The 27,828-nt window shown below is 48.6% G+C and overlaps 1 protein-coding gene across 1 annotated transcript in view; it reads left to right on the top strand.

The window, feature by feature from the left end:
- The first annotated feature begins 708 nt into the window (after nucleotides 1-708).
- The window catches only part of LOC130113996 (uncharacterized), a 37,089-nt gene continuing 9,969 nt past the window's right edge, over nucleotides 709-27,828 (top strand). Inside the window, exon 1 of the mRNA XM_056281713.1 lies at nucleotides 709-807. Within this exon, the coding sequence (XP_056137688.1) occupies nucleotides 709-807 (99 nt within the window). The remainder of the gene's footprint in view (nucleotides 808-27,828) is intronic.

Here is a 27,828-nt window from a genome sequence, read left to right on the forward strand (position 1 = left end):
TTTTAACAATGCAAACGGGAGCGAGATCTCTTATTAAAATACAATAAATGACACTTGTGAAACAGATGTAATTAGAGAAAAAAGTCCTGTTACCCTTTATAGTTTAGGTAGATAAAGGTCTCAGTCACATTTGAGTAAAATAATCCTATTTCTATAAATGTCATAGGATCTTTTTTTTAAAGATATTTTATTTTCACGGACCCCTTGCAATTACACCACGGACCACTAGGGGTCCGCGGACCCCCGGTTGAGAAACACTGAACTAAAGGGTTCTGACCCGTTAGCCAACGGGCTAGCGAGTCTAGTCATCCGTGGTCATTACAATACTATTGTAAAACAGCATCAAAGTCTACCCATACCAAAAGTGGAAAGAGTCAATATTAGCAGGGGACGTAGTTAAAAACACTATGAGGAGTTTTGGATTTTGGTTGACTTTGCGTACCCCTGTAGTAGGGCTGCCAACTCTCACGCATTGGCGTGTGACACACGCGTTCACCTTCAGCCTCACGCTCTCATGCTGCCCAAACAAATCTCATGCCAAAACCCTGCGACAGCAACAGAGATGGACAGGCGAACGTATTATTGTCAACGTCTTTCTCGTATAGTAACGGTTAAACAAAGCAAACGACTTTGACTCTAGAAGATAGCTGAATAGTCGAAACCCGGGTGTTTCCGTTGAGCTGAACGTGGTGCGTGTTGCTTATCTCCATGTTGATTGGACACCTGCTCAAATTCACAGATGGGAGCCCAGAGGCCTTTCAAGCAAGCCAGCCATACTCCAACCAACCTGGCATGAACCAAGCCAAGGTAAGTGACTAGGACAGCTATCAATCATGGGTTAATTAACTAGCTAACTCAGGATGTTTGTAATATTTGTTTTGAATAAGTGCTCTGTAAATTACAGAGTCGATTTAAGATAGTTTAAACCATGTAAACAGCTAGCTAGCTTGCGTTAGCTGTCTAATGTTAAGTGTACTGCAGAGAAAAGAATGAAAGCAGTACACACACACAAAAAGCGTTCGGTTTTTCTTGGTGGCACAGCTTGTTCTATGCTTCCCTCACTCCAATGCAGATGCAGAATAAGTCTTCTCAATGTGTTGTATGCATGTTCAATAATCCAGGTAAGGAAATCACAGAACGGTGAATCAGTTCATCTGGGCACAACGTTTAGTGGGACAAACATTTCATCACTCATCCAAGTGACCTCTTCCTTCTCAACTGACTGCAGGAATCCCCCAAAGTTATAAACAGCACAGTTGCATAACGACCGAAGCCAACAATTGGTTTCATATGCATATAGGTGTGAGCATTAACTAGAATTTCAATGGCCATGTGTACTATTCACAGAGGATTGGGGAATAGTTGCAGTCGCAGCATTGTAAGATGATGTAACCGGTTATTTTCTTGCCCAGTGCGGGATTCGATACGAGGTGTACTGCACCACAAGGCGACATCACTAACCGTTCGGCTAAAGGCTTAGACCCGTTAGCTAGGGACTAACGTGTCTTATTAGTAGTTTACAGTCATCACCCTCCCCAGAAGCGCGCCCTCGCGCTTGTTCTTCCCGCGCTCCGAAGAGACTTCTGAGGATCTGCACACTTCCGGATCCCACCGCTGCCACCAATGTAACCGGTTATTTTCTTGCCCGGTGCGGGATTCGATACGGGGTGTACTGCACCTCAAAGCGACATCACTAACCGCTCGGCTAAAGGGTCAGACTCATTAGCTAGGGGCTAATGTGTCTTATTAGTAGTTTACAATGACTATTCCAACTGTTCCCCAGCTGAGACTGAAGAGGTCACTTGGATGAGCGATGAAACGTTTCTCCCACTAAACGTTGTGCCCAGATGAGCTGATTCACTTTTCTGTGATTTCCTTACCTGGATTATTGAGCATGGATAAAGATGTTTTTGATTCATATCGGCGAGGATTACCGTAAATTTGTAGATGAGTAAGAGCAAGCGGCATGTAAGATGGCCGACTACACGAACCACCTGAGATTCAGCCTCAGGTGCAGACAGAGAGGGATTACACCTAAGAGCCTGCAAATGAAATCTTCGGTCAAGGGCCAACGAGCTAACAAGATCCTCCAGAAGGCACAGAGCCAGGAGCAGATCCAACAGAGATTCACGTCGCGTCTAGACGAGACCGCTTTCCAACGTGTGATTGAGTTCATGCATGGAGAAGGCTCGTCTAGCGCAACACGAAACGTTGAAAACCAGGCAGCAAAAGAAGTTCGACCTACTTGCTGCACGCCAGAGACATCGGCAGACAACGGATGGCGCCCTCGAAGGCAGACGGACGCCGGACAAATGCCAGCGATGTGGACAAGTGGGTGAAGATCCTGACCGACAGACAACTCACCCACGCGGAGAAAGACATACTCGCTAAGGGGCTGAATTTTGCTGTCACGTCGACGCAAATCCCAGTAGAGGAACTGATCACAGCCATGGAATTGGCGATCCGTAACAACAACATCACGGATCTGAGCCTGCCTCAGCAATGCGAAGGCACTGCCGTCCCACTTCAGCAGAGACGAGAGGAAAGCTCTCACGACTCTCGGGAAGGACAAAAACACCATCCTTCCAGCAGACAAAGTTAGATGCACTGTTGTATTAAAGCAGACAGACCACCATGAGAAATTTAGGACGTTACTTGGCAACATAAATACTTTATGAGTCCCTCAAAGGAGCAGTGGTTACAAGAGAAAGGTGATAGATTGTCAGAAGCTGTTAGAACAGGACAATGCTATTAACAGAAATTTGTACCATAGATTATACCCAGGGGAAGCTACACCTAGTCTGTATGGTTTACCTAAGATACATAAACAGGATGAGCCATTACGGCCTATTATTTGTATGGTTAACTCAGTGACCTATACCATCTCTAAGTTTCTGGCATCTGTTCATAACCCGTTGGTAGGCAGTGATGAATATCACATTCAGAACACTATGGATTTTGTGGATCACGTGAGGGACATCATTATGGAGGGGGATGAAACAATGGTCTCTTATGATGATAAGTCTCTTCACGTGTGTTCCTGTTGATGAAGCAGTGGAGGTAGTCCGGATGAAATTACAAAACGACCCCACTCGTAGCAATAGGACCACCCTTAACACTGACCAAGTTAGTCTGCTCCTTAAACCATGTCTTCAGTCCACATACAGGGGGCAGTACTATAAGCAGAGGCGTGGGTGTACTATGGGTTCCCAGTCTCACCTGTAGTGGCCAACTTGTATATGGAGGAAGTGGAAAAGAGGGCTCTGATGGCCCATCCAGGGACACCACCTAGCCATTGGTTCAGATTTGTAGACAACACCTTAAAATTAAATCTCAGGATGTAGCACATTTCACTTTCCACATTAACTCTGTGGACACCACATCAAGTTCACCAGGGAGGATGTGAAAAATGACAGGTTAGCCTTCAGACTGTGAACTCGCAATTGGTGATGGGGGACATTTGATTGTTGATGTTTACTGTAAACCAACACATACTGATCAGTGCTTAGGGTCTGACTCTCATCATCCACTGGAGCACAAACTAGGAGTCATCAGGACGCTGGACCACCGAGCTGACAACATCCCCACCAACACAGCGGCTGGGGAAAGGGAGAAATCCCACATTAAACAGGCCCTGATTAAGTGTGGTTATCCCTGCTGGGCGCTTGTCAAAGCCAGGAAGATGGCCACACGGTGCACCAGCCGATTGAAGAGAGAAGGACAACAGCTGCCTAAGTGTAAACCAGTGGTGATTCCGTATGTGGCGGGAGGGTCGGAACAGTTGAGACACATATTTTCCAAACACCGCGTCTCGTTCGCCCTCAAACCCCAGAACACGATGTGCCAGAAATTGGTCCACCCCAAGGATCGGGTGCCCCGGCACAAACGGAGCAATATAGTGTACGCCGTTAAGTACCGGGAGGATTGCAGTGAGTTGTACATCAGGGAAGCCAAACAGACGCTGGCCAAAAGAATGGCACAACAACACAAGCGAGCTAACACGTCAGACCAGGACGCCGCAGTCTACACCATCTACACAGGCCAGTGGCCACTCTTTCAAGGATGAGGATGTGCACATCCTTGATAGGGAGGAATGCTGGTTTGAATGGGGAGTCAAAGAGGACATCTATGTGAAGAGGGAATGTCCATCCCTGAACCGGGGGGGGGGGGGGCTAAGAGTACATCTGTCACCATCTTACAATGCTGTCATTGCAAACATTCCCAAATCCTCTGTGAACAGTACACATGGCCGTTGAAACTCTAGTTAATGGTCACACCTATTTGCATGTGAAACCAGTCGTTGGTTTTGGTCGTTATGCAGCTGTATTGTTTATAAGGGTGGGGACACCTGCAGTCAGCTGAGACTGCTGAAGTCACTTTGATGAGTGATGAAACGTTTCTCCCACTAAGCTCTGTGTCCAGATGAACTGATTCACCTTTCTGTGAGTCTTCTCAGCAACTGGCCTGAACAAAACAGACTTACACTCGACGGGGCTTACCCCACTCCTCTGAGCCGTCCTGGTCTCTGCTCCAACCCCTCTGCTGATCCGGGGAGGAGGGGGCTGCAGACTACCACATGGCTCCTCCGATACATGTGGAGTCGCCAGCCGCTTCTTTTCACCTGACAGTGGGGGGTTTCACCAGGGGGATGTAACACGTGGGAGGATCACGCTATTCCCCCCCCCCCCGAACAAGTGCCTTGACCTGACCAGAGGAGGCGCTAGTGCAGCGACCAGGACACATACCCACATCAAGTTTCCCACCCGCAGACACGGCCAATTGTGTCTGTAGGGACGCCCGACCAAGCCGTAGGTAACACAGGGATTCGAACCGGCGAGCCCCGTGTTGGTAGTTAACGGAATAGACCGCTACGCTACCCGGATGCCCTTGTTTCTGTTTCTTGCTACCATTCTGATTCTCCTCTGCCTGTAAGCCTTTGTTTTTGTTTTGTTTTTTTGTGTGGATTTTTCTCCCCGATTGTACTTGACCAATGACCCCACTCCTCTGGGCCGTCCCCGTCTCTGCTCCGCCCCCTCTGCCAATCCAAGGAGGGCTGCAGACTACCACATGGCTCCTCCCATACATGTGGAGTCGCCAGCCGCTTCTTTTCACCTGACAGTGAGGAGTTTCACCAGGGGGACGTAGCGTGTGGGAGGATCACGCTATCCCCCCAGAACAGGCGCCTCAACCGACCAGAGGAGGCGCTAGTGCAGCGACCGGGACACATACCCACATCCGGCTTCCCACCCGCAGACACGGCCAATTGTGTCTGTAGGGAGGTAGCACGGGGATTCGAACTGCCGATCCCCGTGTTGGTAGGCAACGGAATAGGCCGCCACGCTACCCGGACGCCATTATTGCCTTTTTAACGTAAACGTCCAATAAAACGCAGTTTTGCTATTGGAAACGATACGTCTTTGCTCTTCATTGGTGAACGAACCTGTGTGCCCTTCATCGGGTGAGTGTACGTCTAATATTGTGAGAATTGTGAGGGGAAGTCCCCGGGGTGGCGTAGTCAGGCTACATCCTTAGATCTTGGACGTCCCGTTCCCGCCACACGTGAAAGTCGCACACTTTATTAAACCCTGATGGTGAATTAAGTGCAAATATGTGCAGGTGATTCAGGGCGCGCACGCGTGATTAAGTCCGTGGCATCACAATCTCCCTCCGGCCAGGTACCCGGAGTTGGCAACCCTGCGGCCGTGGACAAAAGCGGTTGTGTTTTGCGGTAGAAAGGCTCCCCCCCCCCCCACCACCCTAAGTATTGCCTCTTTTCATATGATCTTTGTTTTGGAAGAGGAGAGAGAGGGAGATGCAGCAGTGTTTTGGAAACACAGATGTTTGCAAGATATTCCGCCATGATGTAATGTGGCCATGATGTAATGTGGCCATGTGTCCCGTCTGAGTCCCGTAAGTAATTTCCTCAGATTTCATGGGGAATCCCGCTTGGAATCATCTCATAGCGATGTCTAATCCTCTTACCGATCGCCTTATTTGATTATTTCAGTCGTACACAGGCGCGGCAAATTAAAACGGACACCGATGAATTAACGATGAAAAGCTCCTCGTAGCAGCTTTAAAGGCTACTTGAGGGGGGGGGTACAAATTATACACCCGTATGCGTTTTAACATTGGACTCAAACAGGGTTAGATCCGAAACCTCTTATTCGGGCCTGGAATTTTTGCATCGCGCTCTAGAGGTCCTGTTGTGAGGTCGGGTCTCATTGCCGCCATATGGCCGGCGTGAGAGGTCATAGGTCAAATGCTTGATATCCATTGCTGGTCTCCCCCTCATGTTCTCATTCAAAGGGAATCTCTCGGAGGGGAAGTTTTTCAGGCCGGTGAGGGGAGTCGTCTCCAGGTGGGCAGGGACACGAGCCTACGGGAATTACGAAATACAAAAGCGGGCATTTTTGTCTTAATCGTTCAGCAATTCACAATTTGTTTGAGGCTCCCCGTAATGTTTCTCTTCTCCGGGGCCTTTTCCTTTTCACTGCGCCTCGCATTGTCATCCCGTGATTCCCTGAAAGGATACCTGTCTTTGGGTTGGGAAAATAACCCAAGGTGAATTGGAGTGGGTGGTTTTATCACAATGAGCTCGTCTGAGACTTGAAAGCGGATCTAAGAACCGGGCTGGAGAAAAGCGCTCGCCTCACAGAATGACAAAAGACAGCCACAGGTGGTGTATTCTTCAGGCCATAAAACAATGCTCCACCTTATTTGTTCTTGACTTTTTCTTGAAAGCCTGCTAGGACACGCTGATGGATTAGGTGCGAGGTTCCACAAAGGGGAAGGATGAAGAAGGGAATTAAAGGCACTGACACATCACACACTGTAACTGTCGAGGTAACGCTCCCCTGCGTACTGTGTGCGACGGCTGCGGCCTCGTAAGTAGATATCCTCGGCACGACGGGAAATATGGGAAACCGTATTGCGTGTATTCTGTAGGGAATACACGTCGATGTGGTCAGTTATCTGGGTAGGTCTGTGGCTGGTGAGTATGATGAACGGCATGGGGAACCGTTTGGAGAATGGCTGCTTTGCAACACGGTACTTATCCACGGCGGCGTGGCGGTCTATCCCGTTGCCTACCAACACGGGGATCACAGGTTCGAATCCCCCTGTTACCTCCAGCTTGGTCGGGCGTCCCTACGGACACAATCGACTGTGTCTGTGGGCGGGAAGCCGGATGTGGATATGGGTCCTGGTCGCTGCACTAGCGCCTCCTCTAGTCGGTCAGGGCACCTGTTTGGGGTGGGGGGGGGACTGGGGGAAATAGCGTGACCCTCTCATGTGCTACGTCCCCCTGGTGAAACTCCTCACCGTCAGGTGAAAAGAAGCGGCTGGTGACTCCACATGTATGGGAGGAGGCATGTGGTAGTCTGCAGCCCTCCCTGGATCGGCGGAGGGGGGTGGAGCAGTGACCGGGACGGCTCGGAAGGGTGGGGTAATTGGCCGGGTACAACTGAGGAGTCAGCCTCTGTTTCTCCACTTTGACCCGAACACATTTAAAAGATTTATAGTCCAGAACGCAAATCTTTAATGCGTCAAATAAAAGGACGGATTTGGAGAAACATCATCCAACCCTGCGGCGGCCACTTCTCAAGATTTTCGGGGGTTTTTTTTTTTCGCCAAACAATCCCGGCATGTGTTCCCGTCCGTGGCGTTTCTGTGGTTGTCATACAATGCAACAAAAAAAAAAAGCCGTTTACTTTAACAAGATATCATTAAATCTAGTTGTCAGTGTTAAAGTCAGATTCAGATCTGGATTCAGATCTGGATTCATCCAGAGGGCGATTCTTCCTGCCACGGTTGCGTAAAACGCTCCAAAGCACACGAGTCAAGAAAGGAAAAACCAAGAACCCAGCGGAGTAGAAACCCTCGTCCCAGTTCCGATAAAGAAAAGGGAAAGGCTTTAATGAGGTTTTGCTCTGGTTTCCAATAAAACTCAAGTTGTTATCGTTTTCTGGATAGTAATGGGGGCGATTCACCTCGCTTGGAGGTATTTCCTCTCGTACCGGTGAGATGTTTCATGACTTCATGCCGTATTAGACACTCGTTAACGTGGGTAGTTTTTGCGTCGTAAACCAGCATTAAGACATCACGGCGGGCTTGTTACCATTAATTGACCCTCCGGAGGGGAGGCCGGCTTGTTTCTGTCCGGCGCGGCGGAGCTCGTGAAACCTTACCGGAGGCTCCATCATGCGTTTCACCCTCCCCGTCCTCGACACCGAAGGCCTTTTCTTCGTCCTGTATCGCTCACGTTGGGGTTTAACGCCCGACGAGCTCTCCTAAAGGCCGAGCCGTCCTAATCCCAGAGCGCCCTCCCTCTCTATCTACGGGGGGAACTGTGTTGGTGGCGATGTGTAGTGGACTGTTAATAAGAACAGCCGAAGAAGAATGGCGGGAGTGGATGACATGGAGGATTGAGCACGTCCGCCCCAGACTTAGCCTCTAGGATATTCAGCTCAACAATGGCGGGCAGGAAGGTTATGTGTGTCCGTGTGCGACGGCTCCGTCGATAGCCTTATCTTGACCTCCCAGCGCGTCCGTAGGAGAGGGCTTTATTTAGTCTAACGGTGGAACCGAAGCCGTTTGTTTGACGTTCGGCAGGCCGGGAGGCCGAGATTAACCCGAAGCCTGCTCCAGAAGAGCAGCTCCGGCCGACGTGGATGTTTTAGACGTTTTACTTTTACTGCCCCAGACTTGTCATGCGTACCGCTGACGTACACATAGGCTCTTATTTTCATTTTCTCATATCGGCGCTAATTTTATATACAACGTAATCCAAATTCCCAATACAAAAGAGACCACCAAGTCTGACCGCCGGTCTGCCTGTCTACCTGTTTTCCTGTCTGCCTTGAATGGCAAAACTTTGGGTGTTTATTGTATGGTTGGTTTCTTCTCGCTCCGTGTTTGTTGGACGTGTGATCAGTTCCATGTGGTGGGTTGGGGGTTCCAGCTGGATAGTGGAGGGTGTGTGTGTGTGTGTGTGGGGGGGGGGGGGTTGGATGTGGTGGGTTGGGGGTTCCAGCTGGATAGTGGAGTGTGTGTGTGTGGGGGGGGGGGGGTTGCAAAGATCAGGGTGCAAAGTGATTCAAAAGCCCAGCTGGACATTGCGTGTGTGTGTGTGTGTGTGTGTGTGTGTGTGTGTGTGTGTGAGAGAGAGAGAGAGCGAGAGCGAGAGAGAGAGAGAGAGAGAGAGAGAGAGAGAGAGAGAGAGAGAGAGAGAGAGAGAGAGAGAGAGAGAGAGAGAGAGAGAGAGAGAGAGAGAGAGTCATTCAAACCCTTTAGGGCATTATTATTGGAGAATGAGTGCAGTGTGTGGAGGCATTGACCCAAGACACATTGTTACTGTCCCTAATTCGGAACCAAATCAAACAATCCTCCAAAATGTGACACATTTGAGTCAGAAACTGTACAGACCGTGCCCCGTCCGTCTGTCGAGTTGAAACTCACCAGCCGTGACGACGTACTTGGCAAATAACGACCGGTTGTGGTTATGGAACACAACTGTTCTTTAAATGGGACGGTTCGGCTGATCCCTGGCAGGCTGACGTTTCGTCATTCTAGAGCAATACTCAGAAACGCGCTGATCCGGTCACGTTTTTTTTTTCTTTTTTTCTATGTCTGTGCGTTAACCCAGTACGGTGTCCCCCCCCCCCCCTCGGAGAAGAAGGTCAGTCTTTCCATAGGCTTCAAGTCACTCACGCTTCACCCCCCCGCACCTCTGGAAAAGCCGGCGCATAAAGGGAGGCTTGTTGATGTTCAGCTCAGGGGCCCCATTTTCCAGCAGCGAGCTGTCAGGTAAAAGCCGAGGGTGTCATCGTAAATCAAAGCCCACAGTGCCTGGCTGCAGCGCGACTCGCTTCCAAGCACGGCACGCTTACGTGGTGCATCAACACACAAAACTCGGGAGGGTCCCAGATTAAGTCCGGTATCAAACTGCACTGACTGCACTGTGGCGGATGTTTCTGTTGCGTATCTGAGCCCCGTGTGGTTTAACAGGTGGATTTTTTTGTGCGTGCTCCTGTGTTACGTCTGTTCTGTACTCGAACTCGGCGTTTTAAAGGTGCAAACCGTAACGGCACGAGCCTCTATGGTTGTGTCACGTTTCTTGTCTGGGTTAGGGTTAGGGTTAGAGTTAGGGGTTAGGGTTAGGGTTAGAGTTAGGGTTAGAGTTAGGGTTAGGGTTAGAGTTAGGGGTTAGGGTTAGAGTTGGGGGTTAGGGTTAGGGTTAGAGTTAGGGTTGGGTTAGGGTTGGGGTTTGGGGTTAGGGTTAGGGGTTAGGGTTAGAGTTAGGGTTGGGTTAGGGTTAGAGTTAGGGGTTAGGGTTAGAGTTAGGGGTTAGGGTTAGGGTTAGGGGTTAGGGTTAGGGTTAGAGTTAGGGTTGGGTTAGGGTTAGAGTTAGGGGTTAGGGTTAGGGTTGGGTTAGGGTTAGAGTTAGGGTTGGGTTAGGGTTAGAGTTAGGGTTGGGTTAGGGTTAGAGTTAGGGGTTAGGGTTAGGGGTTAGGGTTAGGGTTAGAGTTAGGGGTTAGGGTTAGGGTTAGAGTTAGGGGTTAGGGTTAGGGTTGGGTTAGGGTTAGAGTTAGGGTTGGGTTAGGGTTAGAGTTAGGGGTTAGGGTTAGGGTTAGGGTTAGTGCAGTGAAAGTAATATCGTCCTCGTCCTCGCCGGACCCGAGTTTCTCTCCTAAATCTTACAAAAAAAACCTCAATAAATGACATTTAGATAAATCCATTTGCAGATTGGCGACTGCTGTCAGGGGTTACACGGTGCATTAAAATCATTATTTTACGAGGCTATATAAAAAGACACGGCACACCGCTGCGCCTCGCCTCACAACACGCCGGCGGAACGCACAGGCCTGCTTCACAGAACCCAAAAAAAATCTACAGCCGTAAACCCCCCCCCCCCGCCTCTAAAGTTGGGGTTTTCGAGCAGCGGCCATTTTTAAGCAGCCGAGATTGTCGCTAAATTATCACTGTGGGTCCTTTTAACTTCAATCACCATCTTCTGGATGTGCGGATGATTGCTACGTGGTGTAATTGAAGAGTAGATCAAAAGACGAGGAAGAGGCGCAGAGGTGTCGGCCCCGGTCCACCGGCAGAGCTGCAAGTATAGGCCGTGGCGTTGTTGGGGAAGGCAGTCCGACAGATTACAGGCCAGGGATTATCATTATCACGGTCGGTGGATGGGCAGCATATTCCACTTTGTACCGACTGATCTGCGGATGAGTGGAACAATACGGACAGCTGTCAGGACGTGATATTCTTGGTGCGATGACATTTATTGGTAATCAGATTTACACGACTGTCATCCGAGACTGGGCGCTGACCTTCTTCGGGTCTGTTTCATGTTGGAGGTGTTGTGCATTGTGGCCTTGAACACGTTCTACTACAACGCTGCACTATCTTGTTTGGAGATTTGGGAAGGGCTTTACTGTGGATATCATTAGCATTTAACATAACGTAACATCACATGCCGTTAACGTCACTAGCAAAGGATGAATTTCATATGCGTTTCATTTCTGCTTCCGGTGTGGGGAGATGGTGGCGTGAATTCACATTTGCGGTGGCCTCACCCAGTACCGTCCATGCAGTGTCTTTGTCCATGTCTGCTTCTCTTGAGTTTTGTCTTCGTTTGATGGCTGGGAGAGCCTGGTGCTGAATCGGCTGGGAGAGCGGGTCAGGCTAGGCTAACTGCTAGCCCATGCAGCAGTTCCTACAACACCGAGGGCGGTCTGGAGGCGGCCTCACCTGGTGTTGGCTGTGGTGTTTTTAATGTCGTCGTGAGGAGTGCGGGGAGGTGTGTCGAGGGTGTCTGGCTGGGAGAGCTGGCTCTGGATCGGCTGGGAGAGCCTGGTCTGCTACGTCCGGTGGGCCCAGGCACCACGGCCCCTGCCTGGAGCTGCGCCCTAGGAGGAAACACTGAGGGCGGTCTGACGGGACGCGGAAGCGGGGCGGGCTAAGCTAACTGCTAGCCCATGCAGACTGGCGGTTCTAACACTCACCTTGACTGGCGTTCGTTCTCTTGGACAGTGATGTTTTTTTGGATATATGTGTTAGTGTGGGTATGTGTGTTCTTGTAGTTTTTGGATGTGTGTTTTTGTCTTTGTGTTGTACTGCTGTGGACTGGGGGAACCGGCATTTCGTTTCATTTCATGTACGCAAGTGCATGAAGTTACATGACAAATAAAGTGTTCCCGATTGCTGATGTCCTAAAGCGGATATACTGTCTTAGATCTTAAAATCAGCATTATGGGACTGTCTCAGAACCAGCGTTTCAACATGTGTGTGTGATGCCATGACGTCATTCGTAAAATAAAATAATAAAGCTCCATTAACTAAAAGTACAAGTTAAACATATCGGGTACTTTTCATAAATTGCTGTCTAGTATGGACACAGTCTTTACAGAAATGTGCAAATAAGGCGTCCGGGTAGCGTAGCAGTCTATTCCGTTGCCTACTAACACGGGGATCGCCGGTTTGAATCCCCGTGTTACCTCTGGCTTGGTCGGGCGTCCCTACAGACACAATTGGCCGTGTCTGGGGATGGGAAGCTGGATGTGGGTATGTGTCCTGGTCGCTGTACTAGCACCTCCTCTGGTCGGTCGGGGCACCTCTTTGGGGGGGGGGGGACTGGGGGGAATAGCGTGATCCTCCCACGTGCTACGTCCCCCTGGTGAAACTCCTCACTGTCAGGTGAAAAGAAGCGGCTGGTGACTCCACATGAATCGGAGGAGACACGTGGAAGTCTGCAGCCCTCCCCGGATCGACAGAGAGGGTGAAGCAGAGAGAGTGGGGTAATTGGCCGGATACAATTGGGGAGAAAAGGGGGGGGTCCTAAAAAAAAAAAAAGAAACGTGCAAATAATTGAAAGACGATTCCCTAAAATTGCGATGGGTTGTGTTTTTGTGACTTTTGCCCAATTAGCCCCTTTTGATTTCACGCTTGCTACACTTCAAGAGCCCTTGGTTGCCATTTTGAGAGTGGCGTACCTTTCGTTCAGGCTGAAGTACCTTTGGTTGATATCTCATACATCCCGCAAAGCTGTAATCTTTGAAAGGTCAACAGCACATGGGGTTAAAGTTCAAATAGCTTGAACTGTGAGTGCAGTGGCAAGGTGGAAAATCTGAGCGCTCCAACGTCCAAGGGCATGACATGGCTAGGTTAGGAGCGACACTGCTCTCTGCATAGGACAGCGATGGCTCTGCTGGGTTCTTTAAGATAACCAACGGCCCAAAAAGAGAATGTCTCGTCTCACGCCAGTCACTGAATATATGGAAGAAATAACAATGTGGGACAACCAAAACTCTTGGACCACCAACACGATCGGAGGGGCACATCTGATGAAGTGGTAATCTCCCTCAGTTTTACCCCAGCTGCCTGCAATCTGGTTTGAGTTTTTATCGCCATGCTGTCTCCGTCGATCTCTCAAATAAAATTCCCAGGGCTAGAGGACTGCCCGCTGTCCCTTAGCAAGACAATAATCAGCAGCAATCTCGTAGGATGACGACTCTAAACCAGCCACACGGCTAAAAGTGAGAGCTGATTGATAGACGAAGGGTCCAGAGGTGACGTAAATAATCCCAAAGATGTTCATTGGCAGTCGTAAAGCTTCAGTCCCCTCCGTATGTACATTACCGTAACACAAATACCCGAGGCTAAGGAAGACAAATTAAGGTGTTGGGAGACAGAGGCCATCAATGCGAATTTTAACCAGTGGTGGGTGAGAGAGAGACTCAGCGAGGCATTTATGGGCCATATATCTTAACTCTGATGGAGGGAAGGGTCGCTGTGTGTTTTTTGCTGGTGGGGTGGAAAAGAGTTGGAGGGGTTGTTTAGTATATGAGGGATGATGTCTGTCGGTAGGGCAGCAGTGGTTCCTTATGATGTCTGGAGAGGACGTGTTATCAGGCCATTTGCCTCTGAGCTCCTTTCAGTCGGTAAGGAGAGGGTCAAAGGTCACCAAGTACACTTTGTTGTCCCCCACCGGGGCAGGCCGGCGGTATAGACTGATCCTCTTCTGCAGGACAGAGGGGAGACAGCAGAGCGACTGGGAGCAGACAGACATGGTTTAGACAGTTTCAAACAAGGGAAGACAGAAAACAGTGAGCGAGAGAAAAGGTGTTTCCTTCCAAATGTTGAACAAATATTAAGTTGTCTTCTTACAATGTATAGATATTTTAATAATTTATAACTTGTAGATATTGTATGTGTGAGTGTGTGTGTGTGTGTGTATATATATATCAGTATAGATGTCGCGCACTCATCTTAAACCCCCCATATATATACTATATATATATATATATATATATATATATATATATATATATATATACTATATATAGTATATATAACTCCCACCCACCCCTTTTTCGGGTGGTTTGTGTCTTCCTCAAGCTCGGATCCTCTACCAGAGGCCTGGGAGTTTGAGGGTTCTGTGCAATATCTTAGCTGTTCCTCGGGCGGCACTCTTGTGGACAGAGACCTCAGATGTTGTTCCTGGAATCTGCTGGGGTCACTCTCCCAGTTTGGGGGTCACAGCCCTGAGTGCTTCTATTACCTCGGGACTACTGTGGATTTCACCTTTCACATCCGATCTAGTTCTCCCCTCAGCCCTTGGTATTTCTCTAGCTTCTCGTGCTCGTTCTTCCTGGTGTTGCCGTCACTCAGGATTGCTACACTGATCACTACTGCTGTCTTCTGTTCCTTGTCAACCACAATGTCTGGTTGGCTAGCCAGCCAGCACCTGCTTGTAAGTCTTGAACTTGAAGTCCCACAGGATCTTAGCTCTGCCATTCTCAACCACCTTTGGCAGTGTCTCCCATTTGGACTTGGGGATTTCCAGTCTGTATTCAGTGCAGATATTCCTGTACACTATCCTAGCCACTTGGTTATGCCTTTCAGTGTACGCTTTCCCAGCTAGCATTTTACACCCTGCTACTAAGTGCTGGACTGTCTCAGGGGCATCTTTTTGCAGCCTGCATCTTGGGTCTTGTCTGATGTGGTAGACCCCTGCCTCAATCGATCTGGTGCTGAGTGCCAGTTCATGTGCTGCTATGATCACAGCCTCTGTACTGTCCTTCGGTCCACCCTTTTCTAGCCTGTGGTAGGATTTCTTTCTATCAGCTATGTCTTCTATCTGTTGATGGCATATCCCATAGAGTGGCTTGAGCTCCCATGAAACCTCCTCTTCTTCTTCCTCCCCACTCTGTTTTCTGCTGCCTGAGGTACTTCCTCAGCAGTTCATCCTGGGGGGGGGGGGGGCTCATGGATGTTCCTTGTTTCATCCTGGATAGTGGCCCTGACACTCATTAACCCTTGGCCCCCCATCTTTTTGCTTATCGTACAGTCTCAGGCTGCTGGACTCCAGGTGGAACCCTCTGTGCATTTGTGAGGAGTTTCTGTGTCCTGTTATCTGTGGCCTTTATCTCCTCTTTTGGCCAGCTTATTATTCCAGCTGGGTATCTGATAACTGGTAGGGCATATGTGTTGATGGCTCCGATCTTATTCTTCCCATTGAGCTGGCTCCTCAGGACCTGCCCCACTCTCTGGAGGTATTTGGCTGTAGCTGACGTCCTTGCTGCCTCTTCATATATATGTATAATCCAGTGAGTCAAGTATATTCTTTATGAGACAGTACAAGCCTGTTTAATGTCATAAGCAATCATCAGCTGTCAATGGGATAGACCATACCATTTATCTCATGTATATATATATATACACACAAACACACACACACACACACACACACATACCTACACACACACACGAACACACACACACACACACACACACACACACACACACATATATATGAGACTTCAAGTTCAAGACTTACAAACAGGTGCTGGCTAGCCAACCAGACATTGTGGTGGTCGACAAGGAAGGAAAAGAAGACAGCAGTAGTGATCGATGTAGCAATCCCGCGCAATGGCAACATCAGGAAGAAAGAGCAAGAAGAACAAGATCGGATGTGGAAGGTGAAATCCACAGTAGTCCCAGTGGTAATAGGATCACTAGGGGCTGTGACCCCCAAACTGGGAGAGGGGCTCCAGCAGATTCCAGGAACAACATCTGAGGTCTCTGTTCAGAAGAATGCAGTCCTGGGAACAGCCAAGATACTGGACAGAACCCTCAAACTCCCAGGCCTCTGGTAGAGGACCCGGCCTTGAGGAAGACACACACCACCCGAAAAAGGGTGAGAGGGAGATTTTATATATATTATGATACTTATAGACAACTTTTAGATATTTAGGTGTTTCCATTTAGCTTTTCCTATTTACATCTTCAACGTCCACACAAAAATAACTAGATAGAAATGCAGCTAGAAGGAAAGACTGAAAGTGATAGATATTGGTCAATATAGACCTTTTCAGTTTGACTAGTTCCTGTTTTAATCTCTGAAAAAAAAAAGAATATCGTTTGGGTTTTAAGAAATGTTCACATTCGGCCCTGAAACACAGGCATTTGAATACATGTAAAACTCCAATTACCTGCTGAGTAAAAGTGTCTTTACTCACCTCCAGCGTCTGCGGCAGCAGACTAAATATAGTATCCCGTGTGTGCACGTGGGTGTGTGCTTGTGTGTGTGTGTGTGTGTGTGTTTATGTACCTTTGTGTCACTCTGTCCAATTTGCTGTTTGTCGTTGTGTCGTTGTGTCATCTGTCAGTGTCTCTCTTTCTGTTTGTCTGACTGCCTATTCTCCGTCTACATGTCTTTCTGTCCTTGTGTTTGACTCTGACTGACCCTCTGTGTCTGTCTGTGTCTTTCTGTCAGCCTGTCTGTCTGTGCCTTTCTGTCTGTCAGTGTCCGTCTGTGTGTCTTTCTCGCTGTCTGTCATTGTGTCTTTCTTTGTGATGGTCCATGTGGACCATCTGCTTCCGGTGTGGTAAGATGGCGGCGCGGATTCACGTTTGCAGCGGCCTCACCTAGTACCGGTGTGGGAGGATGGTGGCGCGAATTCACATTTGCGGCCGCCTCACCCAGTACCATCCATGCAGCGTCTTTGTCCACGTCTAAGTTTGTTTTGTCTTCGTTTGACGGCTGGAAGAACTGGCACTGAATCGGCTGGGAGAGCCTGGTCTGTTGTGTCCTGCGGGCCCAGGGACCACGGCCCTGCCTGGAGCTGCGCCTGAAGAGGTAACACCGAGGGCGGTCTGACAGGACGCGGAAGCGGGGCAGGCTAAGCTAACGGCTAGCCCATGCAGACCGGCAGTTACGATAACACCGAGGGCGGTCTGGTGGCGGCATCACCGAGCCTGGACTGTGTTTTTAGTGTCATCGTGTGGAGTGCGGGGAGGTGAGTCGAGGATGTCTGGCTGGGAGAGCTGGCGTTGGATCGGCTGAGGGAGCCTGGTCTGCTGCACTCGAGGACCACGGCCCTGCCCGGAGCTGCACCTGAAGAGGTAAAAACCGAGGGTGGTCTGACAGGATGTGGAAGCGGGGCAGGCTAAGCTAACTGCTAGCCCATGCAGACCGGCAGTTACGATAACGCCGAGGGCGGTCTGGTGGCGGCATCGCCGAGCCCGGACTGTGTTTTTAGTGTCATCGTGTGGAGTGCGGGGAGGTGAGTCGAGGATGTCTGGCTGGGGCAGCTGGCGTTGGATCGGCTGAGGGAGCCTGGTCTGCTGCACTCAAGGACCACGGCCCTGCCCGGAGCTGCACCTGAAGAGGAAACACCGAGGGCGGTCTGGCAGGACATGGAAGCGGGGCAGGCTAAGCTAACGGCTAGCCCATGCAGACCGGCAGTTCCGAAAGCCATCGGCTGGCGTTGGTTCTCTGGACAGTGATTTTTTGTTGTTGTTGTTGTTGTTGTTGTTGTTTAGTTTGTGTTAGTTTGGATATATGTGTTCCTATAGTTCTTGTAATTCTCAGCTATGTGCTTTTGTGTGTGCGCTGCGTTGCGTTGCTGTGGGCCGAAGGGAAACGTCGCTCCGTTTAAAATGACAGATAAAGTGTCCCTGATTCCTGACGAGTCTGTGTGTCTGACGAAGCTCAGCCGTGGGGGGATGACTCTCCTCTGAGAAGCGGAGCGCCAGCCGGCCTCATGAACCAGCGCCGCTCGCTACTCCGAACACAAAGCGCTCTTCAGAGACGGCGTCCGAGTACGCTGCAGCGCCGTTCACGCGCCCACAGCTACTACTCGTTACACGTTTTCATCTGATCCGCTGCTGCTGAACGCGTGCAACGTGTACACAAGCTGCGTGTCCGAACTCAGTTTTCCTTTACAGAGTGTTATGTGGCGCTCCACCTGCGTATGGAAAAAGAAAGAAAAAAAACGCACTGATGTCTCCCACTCCGTGATTACACGTTGTATTCCGCCTTAACATTTCTAATTAAAGAACACCCAGGGAAGAGGATATGGAACAAGTTGAGTCACAGTCGGTTTGGTGTCAGTCAGGACGGAGGGCTCGGAGTTTTGCTGCTGAGCACGGCCACACATCCACAATACGCTGATTTTGCGGCCTATTCACTCGTTTCAAAACAGTAGACCAGGCTTAGACCCGGTCTCTTGAGTTCGGTTGAGATTTCCGAGACGGTTCTCGTGCGCGGGGAAAGTCTCGTGGCCTGATACTGACCCTGACGTGTTGGGTTGTACGGTACTGTACCGACATGCTCCCCCCCCCCTCCCCCTCCCCATTGTTTCCTCCTGGTGATTACATCCATGATGTAATGTGAGCATGACACACCCAGCCAACCGCTGGAAGAGGGGTTTTTTTTGGGGGTGGGGGGGTGGGGGGGGCTCCTGCCGTCGGTGGAAGAAAGCGCCAACTCTCGTTTTGTTTGTTTTACCTCACATCGGATGGAATTCCCCTCTTATCTAAATCCAATAATTATTTAAACCTGGATGTCAAAACACTTTCCATTATTCTAACCCCCACCACCGCCCCGCCCTGCTTCCTCCGCTTCACCCCGCCCGCCCCCCCCCTTCATATCTTTGATGCCAGTTGTTGCAGTGCAAGAACGCGACAGCTCTTTGTTTTGCTCGAGTCAAAACCTAAATGGTCAGGATGGGCGACTGAAACGGTCGAGTCCGTGTCAGCGGATGGGGCCCCGAGCCTCTCTCCGATCTGCCGGTATACGTATCTGCTGACTTGGCAGGATTCAGGTAACAGAATATGTAAGTTCTGCTCACATTTGTGTTCTTCAGAGACTTCGTCTGTGTACACAAAACAAACCACAGTTTTTTTGCCGTACGGGGGCTTTTCACATCGTGATAATTATTCACGAGTTTCTGAAGGACGTGGAGGTTGAGGAGAAGCCTCGTCGTGTTGCCCTACATCCGCTGACAGTGGTCTGCAGCTTCATGTTCGCTCTAAGGAAATAAACAAACAGAATGTCAAGTTCAACGTGGAAAAATTCATTTTTTTATGTCTTTTTCAGTTGGGGCGTCATTCTGTAATAACAGTATTGTATCTCTTTCCTGTGTATTTATGTAACTGTCGCTGTAAGTGTAAGTGTTGGAAAATCCCTTTAGGCATTCGAGGGCTCGCTCAGCATTCAAGCCTACCTTTTTTTTTTTACTGTCTTGTGCCTCTTGTAAATGCAGCCACTGATGCATATGGCTGCACTAATAGCAGTTGCAAATGTGGTACTTAGAGAGTCCAAAGGCAAGCTACTTAGTTTGCACAAGACTACAAAGATTCCCACCAGTAAATGGATTGCCAACAAATTTGACGGCCTATTAGAGCTCTGAGGGTAATCCTTTCTCTTTTCACCAATGTGGAAACGCTTTGTTGAAGTTTTAGGTGTGGGGTTCGAGTTGCCCCGTTGATGGGGTTTCAACTGACAGGGCTGTTCTTTCACCAAATAGATTTCAGTGCATTTGTGCTACCTCTCGGCTACCTCGCTTTTGGGCTTACATTCTTCTGTCCTCTCAGCAACCTCGTTGATGGAGGAGGGGGGCGGTAGTGGTGGTGATGTTGGTTGTTTTGGGGTAATTAAAAGCGGGTTTGGGTAGGGGCTAAAAGCACCAACTAAGACTCAAAGCAAAGGGGTTAAAGGGCACCAGTAGGTCCGCTCCAAGAGGCTTTGCAGATTCCATGAGTTCTGCTGACGGGACCCCCTTTTCAGTATGGGAAATGGTGGTATTTAAAACCAGAAAGCGCAGATGGTGGTCGCTTTGGGAGAGGGGGGGGGTGTTAACCTCTGAAACTGATCACATACAAGGCTTACACCCAGTACATTGCAAATATCCTTCTGGGAAATTATCACAATTCTCAACATTATCTGTACGTTGTAGGGATAACGCTCCATCAGCAGCCATGGTACTGAGCAGTCTTCTGTCTGCCTCTGAAATACCGCTGAAATCTGAAATGTATAATATACTTTTGTTATTTGCATTTTTTTCTATACAGCTGTATGTAATGTTGATATTCACGTTTTCTTATGCAATACAGCCTATCTGCAAAACAGGAAGTAAGATTTTTGCCGGCGATGTCACTGGCGGACGCGTTCCTTCACAATTTCAGCGATTTTCAGAGACACGCAGAAGGCTGCCGAAGATGGAAAATCCCGGTCGTTTCCCTTTAACGAATCCAACTTTTCTTGTGCGCCCATTTTTGAATTTATTGTGTTGCCCTCTCACAGATAGCCCTCAATGCCATTGCTTTTTAATGTTTCCTCCAAATGTCCCAGATTCTTTTGTGCTTGTCTTTAGCGTGGTAACAAGAGGCCCATTAACCCTCCCCATCAAGGCGTTTTATAGTACATTCAGTGAACAGTACAGTAGTCCATAGGATTTTTCACACAGCTCTTTAAGATGAACCATATGAGGGCCGCGGTGCGGGGGGTTGTTGCGGTCAGGGTTCGGAGTGGGGGTGGGATTGAGGGGCAGGGTTTGCTGGTTTACACGGGGCAGATCCCAACAGAAACTCGCAGTTCATCCTCCGGGGCTCGTCTTGCATGTCTCCTGGCCCCCCCCCCCCTTGCTGTAAATAGCTTCACTAAAGTCATTACTTTCTTAATTGGACCACTCCAACATGTTTTCCCAAAGTCTTAAGTAGTTTACGATTCTGAGACACAAACACCGAGCACCATCATTTCCCCCTCACCCTCAGGGGGAGAGAGGGGGCCAGCGTGCTGGGTGAGGGGGGGCCAGCGTGCTGGGTGAGATAGACACCTGTGTCGCATTTCCTCAGATTCCCGTGGAAGGGGGAGGCGCTTCCCCATCTCCTGAAAACATCAGTCCACTTATTGTCGCCTCCAGGGTGGGGTTTGGGGGGGGGGGACTTGTCCCAGAGTGATCGGATAACAGACAGCCATGGCCCTATTCGAACCTCTCCAAGGCCCCAGCGGGGTTAAGCAGCAAGATTGTGATGATAATTAGAAGGTGCACCAGTGGGATACCGTGTTCGCTCACAATCACCCAAAGAGTGCCTTCGTTCCTCTTCATTGGTTCCTCGACTGTCCATGTGATTTGAAACCGATTTTGAATGGGCGAGTGGAGGTAAAAAACCTGTTGGAGGTTTCTGCGCTTCAATAGGCTCCAAGCATGATATTTGCTGTAGATAATGGCTCAATGTTTGGGACGAGTTGGAGGGAGCCAGAGGTAATCTAGCATGTTCTATGGATTGAATAGCAGGAGAGGTCCTGTCGAGGGGTTCCATTCTTTTGATTTGCCGGGACAAGGAATTCCATGTAAGTAGAATGAAAAGCATTCACTCATATAAATGCAATCCAATTCCCTTACTCCCCCTGACAAAGATGAATGGGTTGGCCTATAGAGGACTTTCACTCAAGGCTCGGCAATACAGAGTGCATCGTGTTGCTGGCCAGAGGAACGCTACTGAATATCAACATGAAGCCCAAAGTTTTTAAGTAGTGAAATGACATCATTTGATTCATCTGGCACGTTGTGTAAGGATGCTCTCGGAAGTACTGTTGCACATCCGGAGGGATCTTTTCCCGAGATCAACACCAAGCACTGACTTAATTTTATCTAAATGACAAATAACATTGCACATCTTCTGATTGACACCCTTTCTGTACTATGGCGACGTAGCCACCATATTTGAGGAGACGGGCTTCAGAGCTCATTTGAATTAGAATGGGCCAATTCCCCTTGAGCCTTGGTCTCTCTTGATGGGAGGAGCCCCTCCAGCATTTGGCATCTGGGCTCAGCTCTCTGGGCCTCGCACAGTGAAGCAGGAAGAGGAGGAGGCGGCCAGTTGAGAAACGTACGATCGATATGCCTGGCCGCCATGACCGAACCCTTCCGTTGGCACTCTTCCCTCCTCTTCGGCCAGACCAGTAGCCCCCTACACAGGGGCCGACTCCCTCTGACATCACCGGGGGCCCTGCAGCCCTGGGAAGTTGAGCATGTGAGCTTCCCCAGGTCATTAGGGAGAGGCTTGAAAAGACTGTCACCAGGAAGGAGATAAGCCGCGAGGGGCGCAGTAATAAGGCCCCAAATAATAGCCCTTCTGTGGAGAGCCACGGAGGACACAGACCCAGGGATTAAAGGGAGCCTGAAAAGGAGAAAGTCAAAAGAACCTCCACAAAAATATGAACCAGTGCGCTGGTGAATGGCGAAGGAGACTTAGAGACTTACTCTACATTCTGGGGGCTCCTTCACTGGGCCCCGTCAAACTCAAGAGGAAGGCGTGGGGGCGGGGGTAGGGTTGCTGGGGGGGGGGGGTGTCTCTCCCGGGCAGAGAAGTAGCATTTTTACACCAGGCATTTCTGCTGTGTTGGCATTTGGCTGTGTCCACAAAGCTTAAAAATGTCTTACACAACTTCAATACGCATGCACCCACTGACCCCGGGGTAAAATAAAGCTATTAAGTTCTGCTGAAATCGAGTCGCCATACAACGGTGCGATAAAACAAACATTTACACAGGGTTGATAAGATGTGGGGAGGTAATTATACGTATAAAGAAAACTCATTGTACATATATGCCGTAAATATAGGCCTTACATGCCTTCGCTGATGCGTACATTTCTGAACGTGTTCACGCCAACGGCAAATTTACCCCTGAATCTCCCAAGCTGCCATACTAAGAAGTAGGCTAACTAATATACCGTGTTAGCGTTATTACCCTGGTTCATATTTACTGTGTATAGGATTGTTTGTGAGTCGGCTGCACATGCACCCTAAGGCTGAATAAAGTTGTGGTTATGCTGAAATGTCCCGCTTGCCATACAATTATGTGACTAAAAAAGGAGTTATACAGGGTTAAGCTGTCAATATATGTGTATGTACCGACACCTTATTACACATGCACGTATGTATTTATTATGTTTGTGTGTGTGTGTGTATTTATGTACACACATGGATATAATAAACACATAATGAATGTATTCAACGTTAAGGCAAAGCTGTCCTCAGTTCTCCCGCGTTACCTTACAACAAAGGAGGAAAACCAATAAACATTCGATGTTAGTATTATGTCAGTTTAAATTTACTGCGGTATGTGTCCGTAAGTGTGTCAGTGGGTCTGTGTGTGTGTGCGCGTGTGTGTTTTCCGTGCACGCGTGCGCGGCTCAACCTAAAGGTAAATGTTCCAGCTGTCGACAAGGCTTTGTTCCTCCCTGTTGACCGTCGCTGATAAGATCTCAGTCACCCTTTTCACCCCGGCTCAGTCCACTTCCAGCCAAAAGAGGTCCTTCCCTTTTCTTACGGTCTTTTCCTCGGAACGCCGCAGCACTTCTTCGCTCCATTTGATTGAAAGTGTAACATGAAGAAGAAGAAAAAACACCCATCAGCCCTAGCAGCAGCATTCTTGGTGTGAAGTTCAGCCTGGTGATGGTACACATGCCGCTGCTGACATAAATCTTTTAGCCGTAGCGCGTTTTAAACGGGGGAAAGGCGATGAAAAAGTTGGCGATTAAAACAAAATCTTTATTCGAGGTACAATTAAGACCCAGGTCGAAGTGGTTCCAAGCTAGGTGTGTTGACCATTTTCCAAGTTCCCTCCTTCCAGGAAGCTCCTTGTCGCAGCTGGAAACCAGTCTAAACCTATATTCTGCTAAAATACCATGTTTCCTAGCACTGGAACCACCAAGATGATCATTATGACCGTTCTGGATGTTCAAAGTTTGTGGGAGGAAAAAAAAGTTACAGACCCGCCGCTCACTGAATGCCCGTAAAGTTGCATATATTTGCATTAAAACGAGTTTTAGATCAATCGCACACAAAAAAAATAAATTATGAGACGATCTACCTAAAACCACCATGGGCGGTCATCATGACCGCCGGTTTTTAGACTCTATATTCTGTCAACATAAATACCCAAGTGAGATATTAATGCATTGCATATATCAGTATGTCTGCTAGGAAACGACTGACACCAAAATTACCATTTTAACAACTTTAATACTATTTTTAAAATTAACATTATAACAACTATAATACTATTTTTAAACAATTTAAACTCCAGAGAGACATGGTCGAACTTGAATAGCAAAACTGAAAATATTACCTGAAAAACAAAACAGAAAACACATATTGCTATTCTAACAAATGTAACGAGGCCTATACAATGTCAAATGTAAAAAAAAGAACTGAAAATAAATATTGAAACAGTCCCAAACAACGACCGGCACTTTTTAAACTACTAGGATGACCATGGGCGGTCATTTTGACCATTTTGGATTTACCTGGGGATTTCATAATTCCACCACATGCTGCTGCTGCTGCTGACATAAATCTTTTAGCCGTAGCGCGTTTTAAACGGGGAAATCGAAGAAAAAAAAAAGTGTGATCAAAACAAAATCGTTATTCAAGGTACAATTAAGGCCCGAGTTGAAGTGGTTCCAAGATAGGTGTGTTGACCATTTTCCAAGTTCCCTCTTTCCAGGAAGCTCCTTGTCGCAGCTGGAAACCAGTCTAAACCTATATTCTGCTAAAATACCGTGTTTCCTAAAGCTGGAAATTACTTTCCCCTGGCTCAAGGCCTTTTGCCAAAGGAGTGTCGATCATCAATAATGACGCCCGGCTGGGCCGAGCTGTAACTCAAAACTTCAGCACTGTCTGGCTTCATGTCACGTTGGGCTGCATGAAAATTGCACAAAGGCTTCTAATCTGTGAAAAGGAAATTCAATTTTCAGGGCTGGGACACCATTTAAAGTGTAATAAAGCAACATGGGGTCATATTTGCTGGGTTATTTTGTTGTTGTTTTTTGTTTATTTTATTTTTTTTGCTGCAGCTGATGAATCGCCAAGTAATTAGGTCACTCCCTTCAATGAGCACTATCTGAATCAATTTCCGAGCTCGCCGCAATGCTGTGCAGCTTCACATAATGTGAGCCACATTGTCAGACACCGGGAACAGTAATGTGAAGCAGACACGTGAGGTTCGACCCAGGTGGGCCCGGTCGAATCTGCCGGGGCGGAGGGGGTTCTGGCAGGGCTGCCCTTCGAGCCTACAGTCATCCATACACTTATATGATGGACACCGTTCCTTTCGATGGTTAATGACATTCTCACCTGTTGACTCAACCAGTTAAGTATGAACCATGTAGACTCGAGGCCTTCGCTCAATATCCTCGGTTCTTTTACCGTCACTCTCCATTTTCCTTAACAATAAAGACGAACTCGAAAAAAATATTTTCATCTTTTTGGCCAGTATGTTGCCAGTCTGTATGTACTGATTAGGGTGACAAAGGCAAACCATCCAAATGCAGGACAAACAGCAAGATGTTGCAGGACAGATTTATAATGGTCACACTTGATAGGTTACCAACACAAAACGGTATCGCGCATTAATAGAAACGTTGGTAACTTTGATATGCATTAGCGTTAGGGCTTAATCAAAAACAGGATGCGCCTCGGCCCTTCAATCCAGGAGTGCTTGACCTTCACGTTGAACCAGCATGGATAATACACTCCAATGATGAATTCCATAATGAACTGCAGATTCTTCGGGTCCTTCCCTTTAAGTCCGCGCTTTGACACCCAGAGCCTGAGAAGTCTGTTCGCTGGGGTGAGCCAGCGGCTGTGGTTTACTGGTCCAATCTCCAGCAGAGCCAGCCTTGCAGGAAGCACTCCATCTCTGACTGCACAGACAGTTTTATAGCCATAGTGTTCATCAGTTGAGAGACCTCGAATGACCTTGTCAGGCAGCTCGATCAGTGGAGGGCCAACACAGATCCGGGTGAAGTTTGGATTAATCAAACACATTATTATTGTTGTTATCCATCCATCCATCCATTATCCAAGCTGCTTATCCTGCTCTCAGGGTCGCGGGGATGCCGGAGCCTATCCCAGCAGTCACTGGGCGGCAGGCGGGGGGACACCCTGGACAGGCCGCCAGGTCATCACAGGGTCGCCACACACACACACACACACACACATTCACACCTAGGGACAATTTAGTACGGCCGATTCACCTGACCTACATGTCTTTGGACTGTGGGGGGAAACCGGAGCACCTGGAGGAAACCCACACAGACACAGGGAGGGACATGCAAACTCCACACAGAGGACGACCGGGATGACCCCCAAGGTTGGACTACCCCGGGGCTCGACCCCAGGACCTTCTTGCTGTGAGGCGACTGCGCCACCATCTACTACTACTACTATTACTTTCGGCTGCTTCCGTTAGGGGGCGCACAGCGGATCATCCATTTCCATCTCTTTCTGTCCTCTGCATCTTCCTCTGTCACACCAGCCACCTGCATGTCTTCCCTCACCACATCCATAAACCTCCTCTTTGGCCTTCCTCTTCTTCTCTTCCCTGGCAGCTCCATATTCAGCATCCTTCTCCCAGTACACCCAGCATCTCTCCTCCACACATGTCCAAACCATCTCAATCTTGCCTCTCTTGCTTTGTCTTCAAACCGTCCAACTTGAGCGGTCCCTCTAATATACTCGTTCCTAATCCTGTCCTTCTTCATTACTCCCAATGAAAATCTTAGCACCATCAACTCTGCCACCTCCAGCTCCGCCTCCTGTCTTTTCATCAGTGCCACTGTCTCAAAACCATACAACATAGCTGGTCTCACAACCATCTTGTAAACCTTCCTTTAACTCTTGCTGGTACCCTTCTGTCACAAATCACTCCTGACACTCTTCTCCACCCACTCCACCCTGCCTGCACTCTCTCTTCACCTCTCTTCTGCACTCCCTGTTACTTTGGACCGTTGACCCCAAGTATTTAAACTCATATGCCTTTGTCACCTCCACTCCTTGCATCCTCACCATTCCGCTGTCCTCCCTCTCATTCACGCGTATGTATTCCATCTTGCTCCTACTGACTTTCATTCCTCTTCTCTCCAGTGCATACCTCCACCTCTCCGGGCTCTCCTCCACCTGCACCATAGTCTCGCTACAGATCCCAATGTCATCCGCAAACATCATAGTCCACGGAGACTCCTGCCAATGCGCCACTGTGCCGCATGTCTATTAGGGATTGACCAATTATTGGTATGGCTGATTATTGATTATTATCAAACATTATTATTATTTTATTATTTATTTATTTCCAGCCTGCAGTAGACTGTGGCCCACTATTGGCGCACAAGAACATACACATTATGCTTAAATAACAGATTTCGATAGGTATGGCTGTATAACGTCTACACGACCTTGCTCTGTGTGTAATCTCTGGTTGTTCATTTTAATTCTGCAACTCTTGTGTATTCTGTGCATGTCTGTCTGTCCCGGACAAGGAATCCCTCCTCTGTTGCTCTCCCTCAGGTTTCTCCCCCTTTTTTTTTCCTTGTGGAGTTTGCCCTTATTCAGGGGATGTCCTACACAGCACTGATTTGGGGTTATACAAATAAACGCGACATGGCATTACCAGTATTAAGTAACGACTGGTCTGTGACCATTTGCCTTGTGGGTATTTTTTTGGAACGAGCGGCTCTTTTACTTTAC

The sequence above is a fragment of the Lampris incognitus genome, chromosome 6 (genome assembly GCF_029633865.1).
Source record: "Lampris incognitus isolate fLamInc1 chromosome 6, fLamInc1.hap2, whole genome shotgun sequence".
Taxonomy (NCBI): Eukaryota; Metazoa; Chordata; class Actinopteri; order Lampriformes; family Lampridae; genus Lampris; species Lampris incognitus.